The sequence below is a fragment of the Cinclus cinclus genome, chromosome 3, assembly GCF_963662255.1.
Source record: "Cinclus cinclus chromosome 3, bCinCin1.1, whole genome shotgun sequence".
Taxonomy (NCBI): Eukaryota; Metazoa; Chordata; class Aves; order Passeriformes; family Cinclidae; genus Cinclus; species Cinclus cinclus.
In genome coordinates, this window is record NC_085048.1 from 47,981,218 (window position 1) to 47,996,067 (window position 14,850).

The 14,850-nt window shown below is 38.2% G+C and overlaps 1 protein-coding gene across 1 annotated transcript in view; it reads left to right on the forward strand.

Annotated features, from left to right (window-relative positions):
* The window catches only part of RFX6 (regulatory factor X6), a 32,433-nt gene extending 17,810 nt beyond the window's left edge, over positions 1-14,623 (forward strand). The window contains exons 8-19 of the mRNA XM_062488750.1: positions 910-987; positions 1,081-1,194; positions 3,251-3,300; positions 3,721-3,880; positions 5,280-5,424; positions 6,666-6,775; positions 8,723-8,840; positions 9,921-10,043; positions 11,282-11,491; positions 12,005-12,514; positions 13,481-13,699; positions 14,457-14,623. Of these exons, the coding sequence (XP_062344734.1) occupies positions 910-987; positions 1,081-1,194; positions 3,251-3,300; positions 3,721-3,880; positions 5,280-5,424; positions 6,666-6,775; positions 8,723-8,840; positions 9,921-10,043; positions 11,282-11,491; positions 12,005-12,514; positions 13,481-13,699; positions 14,457-14,623 (2,004 nt within the window). The remainder of the gene's footprint in view (positions 1-909; positions 988-1,080; positions 1,195-3,250; positions 3,301-3,720; positions 3,881-5,279; positions 5,425-6,665; positions 6,776-8,722; positions 8,841-9,920; positions 10,044-11,281; positions 11,492-12,004; positions 12,515-13,480; positions 13,700-14,456) is intronic.
* Positions 14,624-14,850: the final 227 nt, after the last annotated feature.

Genomic DNA, 14,850 nt, shown 5'->3' on the forward strand with positions numbered 1-14,850 from the left:
TTTCAAAAGTAATTCTTTAAAACATTCTTTAGTCTCACACTTTACTATGGCTTTTCAAAGATAGAGTAGCAGTTAGTAGTAGTTAGAGAAGCATCTTTGAAAGTCAGAAAGGTCTTTCTTCAAAGAAAACTGCATCCTGAACCTGTTGCAATAAGATGGCACCAGGGTCATTCAAAATCTGATAGGGGTTTGCTGGAGGGGTTCCTAGGCTGTGACAAACCTTCTGTAATTCAGGACCATAAGAATGGTTTTGCTAGCATTTTTCCTTCCTTAAAATACTTTGCGTATTTCTTGTCTTATAATTCACTACAATTTTTTTTTTTTTAATTAAGGGAACACTCCACTCCGATAAAGTAGCCTGATGAGATGAAAGGGAGTTCTGCTTTTAAAAGTTCAGTTCATGTGAGGCAGTGATTAGACTTTGACCAAATGACTGGCAGCTATTTTCTCATTTGTCCAACTAGCTGATGTTTCAGAACACTCACAGACGCCTATAGTAGCCTAATGATTAACTTGCACCACTCTTTGGGATTAATCTTAGCTTCAGAAAGATGAATTTACTTTACCATCTGACTGACTAATCTAGATATTGCCTTACTTTATTATCCACATTTTCACAGTGTATGCAGGTTCAGATGCTACATGTCTGACCACAGCATCAGTGCTTGACTTAAATAATGACTTAAATAATGCTTGAATAATAATGACGAAAAGCTGTTGATAAAACTAGAGATGAGTGACATCCTCATCACTTCTGGATATACAGGCTGCCTGTTTGTAAATATGTGTTGCAATACAGTTTATATTATGTGTTTAAAGACTAACTACACAAAACAGAAACTTAGATCACCATAGCAGTAAAGGAAAGAGTTAAGAAACTCTGTTTAATATTGCTTTCTTCCAAAACAGGTAGATACTCTTATCATGATGTACAAAACTCACTGTCAGTGTGTCCTTGACAATGCAATTAATGGGAACTTTGAAGAGGTAAGGTTGTTTAAACACACACTCTTGGTACGTATGCATGGAAAGCCAAGAAAGCATGATTCATGTCTATGAATCTGGTTCCTATTCCTTTAGATCCAGCATTTCCTATTACATTTTTGGCAAGGAATGCCTGACCATCTTCTTCCCCTGCTTGAAAATCCCATCATCATTGACATTTTCTGTGTCTGTGACTCAATACTGTATAAGGTAAGTGAAGCATTTAGCTGTATGAATAATCTCAGCCACGGTACAGTTTCTGCATCTGTAAAAAGACAGAAAGACAGGATGCCATGACTGCTTTCTGCTGTAAATCAGCAAAGAAATCATTGAAGTCGAGAAATAAAATGGGCACCTGTAAGAGATGAACTCCAGTCTCAGCTCAGCTGAACAACTGATGTGTGACCATGGGCAGCACACTAACAGTGAAACCCTGAACTACTTGCGTGAATGTAGCTAAAAGAAATGCTCATGTGCTCACTGACAAGGCTGGCTAAGGTAATCCTGGATGAAAACTGAAGCCTTGTTTTCACTGAAAAAGATTATTGCAATTTCTACCAGAAAAGAGAGTCTGTGGCACATTGGTAAGGTGATTCCTCCTGCCAGTCTGCTGCTCACAGGTTATGTCAGGCCATGGTTTCATGTTACTGAGCTGGAACAAAGCTGAGTTGAGACATTCTTGCCCCTCCTGCTGGCTGCGTTTCATTTCTGTTCCCGTGCTGCTAGATGTACCAGCAAAACTGCTACACTCTAAACTGGTCTGGGCTTAAAAAAATCTAAGGAATACTTGTTTTGCAGAGATTTTGTACCATATGAGTTCTTCAGTCTAACTCATGGCATGAACACATAAATAGTTGGAACTAAGCAGCCCTTAGGAGTATTGCAAGGTTCAGGAATAAGTTATAGGGCACGGGGGAAAAAACAAAATAATGCCACCAAGGTTTCCCGAGTTTTCATTTGGAATTTGGAAAGTCAGATCAGATGATTATTTAGTAGATACAAAGTACTTTAAGTTGTTCTGATAGGACATGCCATAGAGACAGAAAAGGATTCTCATATGAATGTCTCTCTAACAGATTTTTCATCACATACTGATGAGAAGAAATCACTGTTGGCTTAATAGTAAACACCAACCAGTCAAAGCAAAAGACTTGAAGCTTTTTAGCTCTGATGCATTATTGTAATTTGTCTTTCTTTGCTTTACAAAAATATGGGGAGAAATCCAGAAAAGATGAAAATATGTATTTCTTAGAAGCGTATAAAGCTGTGAAGTAAGAAGTGTTTCAGTTAGCACAATAAAGCAAAGGTAATTAGCATCAAGAATCATAATTACTACCCGCGAGATGGGTCATTAAGCCTCATTTACTTGGAGAGGTAATAATGTACCTTAAGTTTATAAAGTTTTTCCTGCTCTAAATATGTTGTCTCAATAGATTCAATATTAACTTTATTCATGATAGATTTAATGTGACAGAAGAAATACTAGAGAAGCATTAAATTACAAATTGAATAAGACCGAGTTGCTTAAAAGTTTATAAATTTGCTATTGTGCCTCTTCTTTGTCTCTCACTATATCTTATCTATAATCATGTTGGATATTCTTAACATCACAGCTGACAGAACTAAGAAGGAATTACATTGGATTGTTATCAAACTATTTACATTAATGGAGAAAGGAGATTTCTGGAATATTGTCTTAACAGCTTTGTCCTCCACAGTAACATTCCCTAGGGGGCATGCCAGATGGCACAGTTTTTTGCCAAAACTATTCCACACCACACTTAGCTGCAGGGAGCTCTATGACTAAACTCTGAATGTCTGCAGTGCCATGTCCAGTTTGGTAGAAAGTAGAGTCAACAGCGTTCAAGGACATGTGAGATGCTTGAGCATATGCTTTACAGAGACTTGATGATGCTAGAAAAGACAAAGTGTCTGTGCATCTCACTTCTGCTGATTTATCTTTTTTCTAAGAAATGGGGGATAGCATGTCTTGTTGGTTTTTTCCTCATTTTACTGCTATGAAGATATACAGTAAGATATACAATGGGTGCTTGCTAAGTGTGTCAGTATCTCATATATTCCTGTCTAATAGTGATTGCAGAAACCCAGGCATATAAATAACTGGACAGTAGGTTGAATGGCTTTATTCTGTGTAAATTTTCTGTACTTACTAATTTGCAATCTAAGTAGATAAGACATGAATGAATGAATGAATGAATGAATGGCCAATGGAAGCATGACATCATTTTCTGTTAACTTTTTGAAGGTTCTTACAGATGTACTCATCCCTGCAACAATGCAAGAAATGCCAGAAAGGTAGGTATTTGAAAATAATCATGATACCTTCTGATTTTTAGGCAAATTCCAGATAAATACCAGTAATTCTATATCCTAGAGAAATTTGCTCACAGTATTTATCCTCATTTTTAGAACAGTAGCGTATGTATGGCAATATAGTGTCAGCTCTGAGGGAAGCTACCGAAGAGCCTTAAAGTAATAGGTAACCTCTTAGTGTCCCAATTGGCCCACAATTTTCCTAGAGGAGGTATGTATCAATATATAGTCAATATATAGATCAATTATGGATCATTTCCGGTTTCTTTTGGCAATACCTGAGGAGGAATTTCCAGATAGGTTCAGAAGTCAGTTAGCTATAGATTGAAACCCAATTATTTAAACTAATGCCAGACAGTTTTTATTGGTGATTCTCTAAATAACTTTTTGTTTCCATTATAGTTTACTGGCAGATATAAGAAGTTTTGCAAAAAACTGGGAACAGTGGGTTGCTTCCTCTTTGGAAAACCTGCCAGAAAGCCTGATAGATAAGAAATTGCCTATTGCACGAAGATTTGTTTCCTCCCTGAAACGTCAGACATCATTCCTACACCTAGCACAGGTAAACACAATAAGATTATACATTCAAAAAATGTGTCAGTTCTATTCAGCGTACCTTTCTGGTTATGAGGTACAATGCATTATTGTTTCAAAGTTAACCTTCAGCAGTGGAAGTCTTAAAACTTGTAGTTTGAAACATGAAATTAGGAAGTGACCGTAAATAGATCTGACCAGAACTTCCAAGTTCTGTACCAGAAGAAAGAGAAGACCGTGATTATAATGAACTGCCATCACAGGAACTTTTTTCAATGAAATGATTAACTGGAAAATATGTGTATTTTGCTTAGTACCAAATTGGAAAACACCAGATGATCCTTCTTGCCTAGTGAAGATTCCCTGTCTTGTCCTTGTTGTTCTATTTCTATTTGAGTTTTGAGTGAAAAGAAAAAATGGAAGTGACAGGTAGTTGGAGACTCCAAGGCTATGTTGTCAGGATACAGGTATCTGCAATTAGGAGTCATCTCCATGTGATGGTTTTGTAGATTATCCAGAAGGATACAATGCCTTTCAAGGAACTTCTAGGCTAGCATCTTGCACTTGGTAGTCCTCATGAATAACTGTAGACACACCACAGATTCATCTTGACTTGGTTTTCTCTTTCATAAATGTAAAAGCAAGCATATAGGTGATCTTGTGAAGATTATCTGATAGGAAGGCACATTAGAAGAGCATCAGGAGTCTAATGAAAGGGAAAGATTATCTCATCTGATCTGTAATAAACCTGGCCATGACAATAAAATTAAACATAATAAGATTCTTCACTGAGCAGTTTCTTGGGTGATCCCCAGGTGTGGGCCTGTACTGGTTTCGGCTGGGATAGAGTTAATTTTGTTCATCATAGTATAGGTCTGTATTTTGGATTTGTACTGGAAACTGTTGATAATTCAGTTACTGCTGAGCAGTATTTGCACACAACCAAGGTCTTTTCTGCTTCTTACACCACACTGCCGGCAAGTAAGTTGGAGGTACACAAAAATTTGGCATGGGACATAGCTGGGACAGCTGACCCCAGCTGATCACAGGGATATTCCATACCACAGATCAAAAGTAAAACTGGGGGGAAGTTTGGCAGGGGACCACTGCTCAGGGACCTGGCTAGGCATTGGTCAGTTGGTGGTGAGCAATTGTTTTAACTTGCATCACTGGTCCTTGTTGGACTGTATTTTTCTCTGTTGTTTTCTGGTGTGTCTTTTAAACTTATAAATTGTTGCTGTTATTATTTCTTTTTAAAAATTATTAAATTGTTTTTACTCTAACTAGCAAGTTTTCTTACTTTTACTCTTTTAATTCTCTTCCCCATCCCTTGGTGGGGTAGGTAGTGAGTGAGTGGCTGTGTGGCACTTAACTGCCAGCTGGCAAAACAACAGGGTCTCAGCATTTTACCTTGCTTTCTCTTGCAGATTGCTCGGCCAGCTCTTTTTGATCAGCATGTGGTGAATTCCATGGTGTCGGATATTGAAAAAGTTGATTTGAATAGTATTGGTTCTCAAGCCCTCCTTGCAGTTTCAGGGAGCACAGACTCTGATGGGGAAGTCTACAGTGAATGTAAGTCCATGGTGATATATTTGTACCATTAAAGGTAATTAATTCTTTCATTCCATGCCACACCAGTCTGTTTGGACTGGCTGAGACAAGGCACTCACAGACTCTGCATTCTCTAATGCAGTTCACCATAAACTTCAGTAGGTTAAGAAAACCAACTGGCTGCCCTAGCATGCAAGAACAAAAGCTTGTGCTGGAAGGTTATCACAGCTAGATGACTTTAAATGGTTGCTGAAAAATTCATTTACATGTCAGTTGCAAACCTCTTTTGAAAGTTGTTCCTAATTGTATGGGGATATTGCACATATCAGTTCTTGGAAGATTTGTCCAATATTCCATTTTCTTATGGCTTAAGGTATTTAAACTATTTGAACTAGTTTGCTTGCTTTTTTTAATTAATCACATTTTCTTCTGTAGGTTGAGCTTTAAAAATATATGGAATTTTCTGTTTAGTGTAGCACCTATTTTCATACACAGAATAGAGTGAAGTATAAATTTTGAGGTAGTTAATTTTCAGACATTGTTGAAAAATAGATACAGCCCTTTTCTCTGTTAAAAAGAGAACTTTGTCATGGGAGTTGTGTTGATCAGAGTTTCAAGAGCTGAAAGGAATAGCAATGTGTTGTCCTGTAAATATTACTACTTTTATTATGAGAGTTTGGTCTCTTTAATGATTGATAATCCTATTCACATTTTCATTTGAGTTGCCCCTTTCCTACTCTTCTTGTGAAGTTATTTTTCATTTTATTCTTTGTCTTCTTTCACACTGGTTAAAAAAGAAAAGAAGAGAAATAACTGGTCATTCAGGCACTTTTTTGAAAATGGGAATTGAGGAAATAAACTTTATGTCCTATTGTGAGAAAGTTGTAAAATATGAAGGAAACATAGGACACTGCAAATCTGCCATATTACTGAGAAAGCTTTACTAGTAAATGTAGTATTGAAAGGTTTTTGAGATTGAATTTACAAAGGAATGGAAAATCCAATAATCTTCCTTTGCTTTTATTTTCTTGTAAAAGATCACTGTCTTACAACCTGTATCATTGTAATGCTTAAGTAATTAAAATACATGTGTGTGATGGATGTGTGTGTGTGCTTCCTTTGCTGGGGAATTACTGATTTCTTCACTGCTCTAATTCTTTGATTTTCCTTTCCATGCTACAATATTGTCATATGGCTGGTGAGTGGCTTTTTCTCATGTTCAGAATAGAGTGCAATGACATGTTCTCCTTTTTACATGGTAGATGACTCTATTACAGTGTTCCAAGAACTGAAGGACCTGCTAAAGAAGAATGCCACTGTGGAATCATTTATTGAATGGTTGGATACTGTGGTTGAGCAAAGGGTTATCAAGGTACCTTTCAAATGTTCTGCCTGGCTCCAGACCAAATCCTACTCTCCCCTTACTCCTTCTGCAGTCCCACTGATTTTCCACAAGGAATTTTCATCTCTGTTCTATCTCCTTACTGTGACAGGGGGAGTGTGTCGTTTGGTGTCAGAGATTCCAGTGATATTAGTTCAGATTAATCATGCTGAGCAGTCTTATGTGTGTGACAAACTAAGAAGTATTGTAGCTAAAACACTAAAGTCGGCACTTTCACAAACTGTACATGATAGAAACCCTTCCACTTCATGTGTGCCTGCAGAATCATGGGGGGATTTCTCTGAGTAAGGTGAGCAAAAGTTGCTTCTTAGAGAAGCAATTCTCTCTTCCATAGTGGTTGGGTGGTACTGTGTGTGGTGAAAGTTACTGCAGCAGGTGGATTCAGAAGTAACTAGCCTCTTGAAGGATTTCTACATTTCAGGACGGAAGATACAGTTTTGTAGCTTTGTAAGGTGCTTAACACAGTGTTTGATGGTTTTGATGGGACTCCTCTGCCCACCTCCAATTACCAAGATGCATTTACATCACCAGTATTTTATATGCATGTAGTTATATAGGCATTAATAAACTACAGCTCAGAACAAAATACAGGATTTTGACCTATAGCTAAGTAAAAGATATTTACCCAATCTGTGACTCTAATTACTGTGAACTAGTAGAATAAGATGTTAAATATTGTTGGCCAAAAGCTGAACACTGGTCTTCTCATCAGACCTTTTTTTATCTGAAAATGCAGTATCTTATTAATCATTTTAGGTAGGATCTTGATACGAATGGATGCAAAAAGATGAGATGGTACAGTAAACATCAACTGGCTGAGAGAGACCATAAGCATGCCCTTTTCCCTTTCTTCACCTGTTTTTCCCAAATTTTAATGGAGACAGTGATAATTTCTTTCATTTTAAAATACTGTGAGTTTCCTAACAGTTGCTGGCATGCAAGCAGCACAGTGAGGAGCTTTGGATGACTCAAGGCAGCAGAGCCAAAGCAAGTCCTCACATACACAGAAATCTTCCTAGGTAAAAAAAAACCATCCCATTGAAGTCAAGTAATCTCAATTTATTTTAAACTGTGGTGATTATGGTCTACATTTCATTCCACAATTTCAGAAGACAATTTGTGATAAGCAAGTCAGGCAGAAAAGGCAAAGCAATTTTCCATTCAGCGTCTACTATGTGATACCATATTCTTAAAGCTAACAAGTGTGGTTCCTAGCATTGTTTTCCTGTACTTAAGGGAAGAAGTACCAACAACTTTTGATATGAAGCTTGGTCGACTTGAGCAGAAGCTAATCATTTACAGAATATGTAATCCTTCCACTGCTGTCTGCCTTCTGTTCATGCTAAAGTGTGGCTACTGTCAAACTCACACAACAGCTTCTTTCTGCTTGCTGTTTGAGAAAGTAAGAGGGCATATGTTACCTCACAAACAAATCACTGCCAGAGCAAAGTGACTGTATGAAATGAGCAGTATTAAAAGTATCACTTTGATCATTGTGATAGTAACATACCATTCTGTAAGAGAAATTCTGACAAGTATTATACGGATTAAATTAAAGTACAAGGTCTAATTTCTATTCCCTGTTTTTATGGAGTAGCAGTGCCAGAGGGTGGGATATTCCTTCCTGTCTTTCTGCCTCCCTCCCTCCCTCACCTGTACCATCAGGGTCCAAGCAGTAAGCAGTTTGCTTCATCTGACATCAACAGACAACATTCTGTGATTGCACTGGAAAGACTGAAGGCTGCTCTGTTTTACCCAGTTAGGTCACACAGATAGTTTGAATCAGGAAGCTTGTTTCACTCTGCTGCATCAGCCTGACTCAAGGTCTTCTTGAACTCTCAAGGATATTAGGTTCTTCTCTCCTGTTGGCAGAAAGCAAGTGGGCATGCTTAACAGTATTTTACTGTTCTCTTTCAGGCAAGCAAGCAAAATGGGAGGTCTTTAAAGAAGAGAGCTCAGGACTTCCTTCTGAAATGGAGCTTTTTCGGTGCTCGAGTGATGCATAACCTAACTCTAAACAACGCATCAAGTTTTGGTACCTGAGCTTTATAAAAATACTCATATATGTTAAGCACTTACCAGCTTTCTACCATTTCCTGTGCTGAGGAACCCATCCTAATCTAAAAATTATTTGATCAAAGCCACAGATACTATGTGATGTACTTTTCAAAATAATATTTCACAGTAAATGCTAGCAATATTTTGCTGGTGACCTATGTCACAGGTTTGTTTTTAAAAGGTATTTTTCTTTTGAATTGCTGTTTTGATCCTGCTTTGACATTTAAGTGCTAGAAGCTTTGTTTGTTTTAATATGGCAATGACTGCATATCTCAGTACAAGAGATAAAAGATTTAAATTATTGGTTTAACCTGTGCATCAGTTTGATAAAAAAAATACTGTTGCATATAAGTTCTTGTGCATGGTATGTTTTAATAAAAGCAAAAGGAATTTGACAGCCACTACACACTTAATTCTGGGATCAGCAGATGATCAATTTAACAGTGTTTGTGGCTTTTAAAAATTAAGGCTTACACATGCATCTTTAGGAATGCTTACATTTTTGGGAACACTCAGAAAGAACCTTATATAAGAGATAAGATGGCAGAGCAAGTGAAACAAACTCCAGTATGTAATTTCATTTGTTTAGCCATAGGTACATTGCTATCTAAAATTTAGAGGTTATTTGGAATGACTGTAGGGACACATACATTTTTTAATGTGATATATCCTTGAAATAAGGTCAAAGACTTTGCCAGTTATTGTCTGGTTATTTAGCACAAGGCAAACAGAAATAGAGCGGAGGCATTCTAGCAGACTTCAGTCTTATCTAGTTCCACTGTGTGCTCTCTTCAAGTATAAAGCATGTCTCACTTTCATCAGTATTTTTCTTTGATGTAATTAGTGGTCAAATAGCCTACAGGACAGTAAACAATTGAGCTAGGTGGGCCAGTGCAAAGAGAGATTAGAGCTAGAAGTTAGGCACTATTCCTTGTTGGTCTTGCCAGGTCATTTAAAGTCCACAATTATTTGTTTGTTTCACTGGCTTCTTGTGGAGTGGTAAGAGATGGTCACAAAGATAACTCAAAGATAACTCTCTCTGTTTCTCCTCCAAAAGGTTCTTTTCATTTGATCCGCATGTTACTAGATGAGTACATCCTGCTTGCCATGGAGACACAGTTCAACAATGACAAAGAACAAGAACTCCAGAATCTACTGGACAAATACATGAAAAATTTAGGTAACTAGAGCTTGGTTCTTTTGCATGTACTCCAGTATGTTTGGAAAATTGTTGTATTTGTTTAAGCAGAAACAAGAGTTCTGTGTTCTCCTGAAGGTGTGGTTATGTGCAACATTGTAAAATTGATCTGAAAAGTTTGTGGCCATTCACTCAGTAATTCATTCCTACCTTCCTACCACAGTTCACTTCATAAAATTTTGTTGGAATGTCAATACTAAGGATCACTGAAATTATCTTGCATGCAGCAAAGATGTGTAGGTACGTCTGAAGGGCCATGAACTGAAGTGAGAAAAGGGGTATAAGTAGCAGAAGGGGCAGGAATTCATAATCAAGTTTTCCCCCAAAACTTAAATATGCAATTACAACTTGAATTAGAAATCCATTAAATGTTTTCAAAGTGCAAATATCCCTTCAAAATTGGAACATAAGTTTGGAGCAATGTGGTTGAAGTATGACTGTATGGATGAGAAATAAAATTATTGGAAAACAGTATCCTTAACATTTTCCATCTACCAGGCTTCTTCAAAGTTAGACAGTTTGAAATTATATATTCCAGGTTCTTTGCTATAAAAAGAATGAAGATTGATTTGAGTCAAGTTCTGGTCCAAGTTAATCCTTAAAAATTCTGTGAAACTTCAGAAACTTGAAGAATTTTATTTTTTATTAGCTTTAGTACTGGCAGTCAGTCCTTAACTTTTTGGTTGTTGTTACTCTAAATCTGCACTTTGCTGCAAGAAACATGCATAGAAATTGTGTGACAGTAGATGCTGCACTTCTTTCAATTCCTTCCTTCCTTTCAGCTTCCAGGAGAAAAACTGTGTGACAGTTGCTTTATCGTTGCGTGTTTAGGTGAAGTACTTGAAACCATAAGGTAAAATCATAGTTTCCTCTGAAGAACAGCAAAACTGACTTTATCAATAGTCTGCAAAGTCTGAAGAACTCTTGAATATAACAAATGGTTTTCTCTAGATACCAATATGAGAAGAGAGTTCAAGCATTCTAAAGTTGCCACTGTTAATTCTTTAGGATGAAATATTGATCCTTAATGCACTTTACTTGATTTCATTGTTGACATTTACTTCAAGGGAATAAATCTGATTCATACCTTCACTATGATGGCTTCAGTAAGGAGCTGATACTGTGTGATGTAGATCTGTGGTCAGGGAAAATGATACAAACAGAATTCATGTGCAGTGGGGATATGTAACAGCCAACAAGGGTTTTGTTTACCCTTCCAGATGCAAGCAAAGCCACCTTCACTGCATCACCAAGCTCCTGCTTCCTAGCAAATCGCAACAAAGCCGCTCCTCTGCCCAGTGACACTTCTGTCAAAAACGAGTGCCTAGGAGAGCAAACCTATGTGTCCTTGTCAGCTGGCCAGCCCAGCAGTGCACCTTCTGGTATGAATCCCTTCACCACAGGAGATGGAGAGAGTATGCAGCTGACAGGTGTGTGTCAACTCTTCCAGCTTCTCCTTCCCTAATTTGCCTGTTAGTCTTTTGGTTCATGGTAACATGTTGCTGTAGGAGGAGTGATGACCACATGCATTTCATGAGCTTGCCCTTATGTGGTGATTTACTGAAGTCAGCAATTATAATGACTCTGCCAGTAATAGTTCCTATTGGAAAAATGGTAAAGCTAGCTTAGAATGCTTGGCTTGGTGAGGTTCTTGTGAGGAGAGAATGAAGAGGAAACCTGGAGCACATAAGGGTTCTAACTGTTGGAAATTCCCACTGAATATGGCACCTCCAAGCTGGAGAATGAAAGGGGGAAGCTTTATAGCCTGAAGCCATGAAATAAAAGCTGTCAATTATATAGGTGGTGGCCAGTGAATATCTTTTGTAAAGGTTTCAAATGGTAATCTGCACTTCATTAGAGGGTTTGTGTCTTAACAGTGGTACTTAACAGAGGTGTATTAATATAACTAATAACTAATCATGGTTAATGTCTGTTTTGTCCAGATCAAATGGAGCTGTCTCAAAGCACTGGTCACCTCATGACTCCACCCATTTCACCAGCCATGGTCAGCCGAGGCAGTGTTATCAACCAGGGGCCAATGGCTGTGAGACCTGCCAGTGTAGGTCCCATGTTGTCGACACATTCACAGTGCCCTTCCTACTCAGAACCCCTTTACCAGACTTTGTCACAGGCTAACCAGAATTACTATGGAAACAATTCCAATTACCAGGCTGTGTTCAGGACACAGGCCCATTCCACTTCAGGAGTTTACGACCACAGAGCGGAGCCCAGCCGGTTCAATGCCTTGAGTGAGCAGCAGTTTTCCAGAGACTACTTCAGCAACAGCTGTGCTGTATCTCCCTACAATGCCAGATCCCCTTCCAGCTGTGGTCCCTCCAGCATGTCACAGGACACACACAGTATGCAGTTTCTGAATACCGGGAGTTTCAATTTCTTGAACAACTCAGTATCTACATGTCCAGGAGCAGCTTATCCTGCTAATGCTTCCAATGGTATTAATATGTATTTTCTTTTTCTTTTTGTTTCTCTTTCATTGCTGGAGTAAAATGCTTTTTCTCCGCCTTTTTTTCTATGGAAGGTGTATTTCAGCTTTTATTTATACATTCCTGTTTTCCACTTCTCTGATAACAAACAGAGATTGTAAAGCATCTTAATAAGCTACTTAAGGGTTTATTTTCATCTGCGGAATCTTCAGTTGACCTCAAATGCATCTGCTGCCCTATGCTATTCTTCCTTTGGTTATCATCGCCACATCTTACACAAAGGAAGTAAAACCAGGATTACTTCATGGTTTAACAATCTCTTGAAAAGCTCCCAAAACATTTGCTATGAAACTAAAGCAGACAAGCTAGCTTACCTCTGGGATCAGCATAATGGACCATTCTAGTTAGAGGGTAAAAAGTATAAAAATGTGCATTAGCAACAGTTTGGGACTTTGTCCCTCTCACTTCTCATAGTTCAAATGTAAAATTACTGCTTCAGAGGTATAGTCAGCAAAATACCTCCCTCTTCCAGAGGAAAGACACAGTGGAAATGTTACTTCTATATGAATTTGTCAGTGCAGTGAGTACATATCACCCTGCAGATTTTCTTTCCGTGCATGCTTTCCTTGGTTGTAAGCTTCAGAAGTAGCACTGACCTGTGGATAGGACTCCCCATGATGTCTGTTAAGACTACTGATTGCAGGCTATGCTTGATTCTGAAGTTAAAAGAGCAGTTTTCTGTACTGAAGGCATGACTGAGCCCTTACCATCTTTTGGTTTCCTTGTTACCACCTCTCTTTTGGGTCAGTCCTTATACATGCTGCTTATTTTCCTAGGCTGTGTGTGTGTGCATAAATAGTCTTATTGAGAAGGGCTTCATCTGGTAACAAATCCTGTTTTTCCAAGGTTATTTCAGGTTCGTACACTACCCGGTAGTTTCATTCATTTTTTTTTTTTTTTTCAATCTTCAATTAGGATATTATGGAAACAGCATAAATTATTCAGAATCTCACAGACTTGGAACAATGGTGGACCAACATGTTTCTGTAATCAGCAGTGTCAGCAGCATTCGGCCACTGCCATCCTACAGTGATATACATGATCCACTGAATATCTTGGATGACAGCAGAAGAAAACAAACAGGCTCATACTACACAGAGTCCTCACCTTCAATTGTCTGCCGGACCCCTATGCGTAAGTATTGCCAACAATTGAGCAGCAGCTATGAACTTCTTAGCATCCTAACAAATGCTGAATATTAAATTGTAGCTCACATACACAGTATATAAAATGGAACATAGAGATGAAGCAGCTCGGTACTTAGGGTGTATTATAAGATTGTTTTCCTTAAAACTGAGTTTAGTAAATTTGCTTTCATAAGGAGGTCTATGATCCATTGTCTATGAGGAGTGGAATGATTTGCCTGAGTTGCATAAAAATATGTATCTGGAAGCACTTCCTAATTATTAAGTAAACTAATGATAGGCTTTTCTAGGGTCTCTTGGAGATCCTCACTGTCAAACAGATCAAATGAATCCTGGATCAGGGGTGTCTCAGTATATGCTTCCTGTGCTCTGGTCCCCCATCTTACGCTTCAACAACTGTGTATATTAGGCAAAGCTCCCACTGGCAGTGAATTTTAGGCAGAAATACCCATGTAATATATAATAATCCTGAAGGGTTTGTTTTGGTATATGCCTTAACAAATGGCAACTGGTCTCACATTCCAGAAAGGGTTGCGTGGAAGATATAAACTAGGGCATTTTATTTCTACACAAGATTGCATCTTCCTACTGTTTACCTGTTAATCTTGAACAGAAGATCAGACATTTGTGTCCTTTAGATGATGAGATAGGAGATAGGAGTTTCCATCAAACGAAACTGGATTGTGATTTCTGTTAAATTCAAGGAATTATAAACTCGCAATGATGGTAACCTTTTTTCCCCACAGCTTCAAACTTGCAACCCACATCTTCTTCACAGTGCATGTATGGAACATCTGGTCAGTTCCCTTCCCAGGAAAATCTGGAGGTCCATGCCCCACCAAGCAGAGATATGGTGCCATCTTTACCACCAATCAACACTGTCTTCATGGGAGCAGCTGCTGGAGGAACCTAGCTGGGAGACATGTTTGTGCCCTAAGCTGAGTTTCCAACCCCAGACATTAAGGCTATGATGATATTCCCCTTCCAACTTGGTGGAAGATAAAAGTATTACATATAGGTGTTAAAGGAGCCATTTTAGCAATGTTATCACCCCTCCACACAAAAAAATAGTTATATTTAGATTGGATCCTGCTTGTGAATCTCACCATTACAGCTTTTCAAATCAGAATTTCAGAGTAA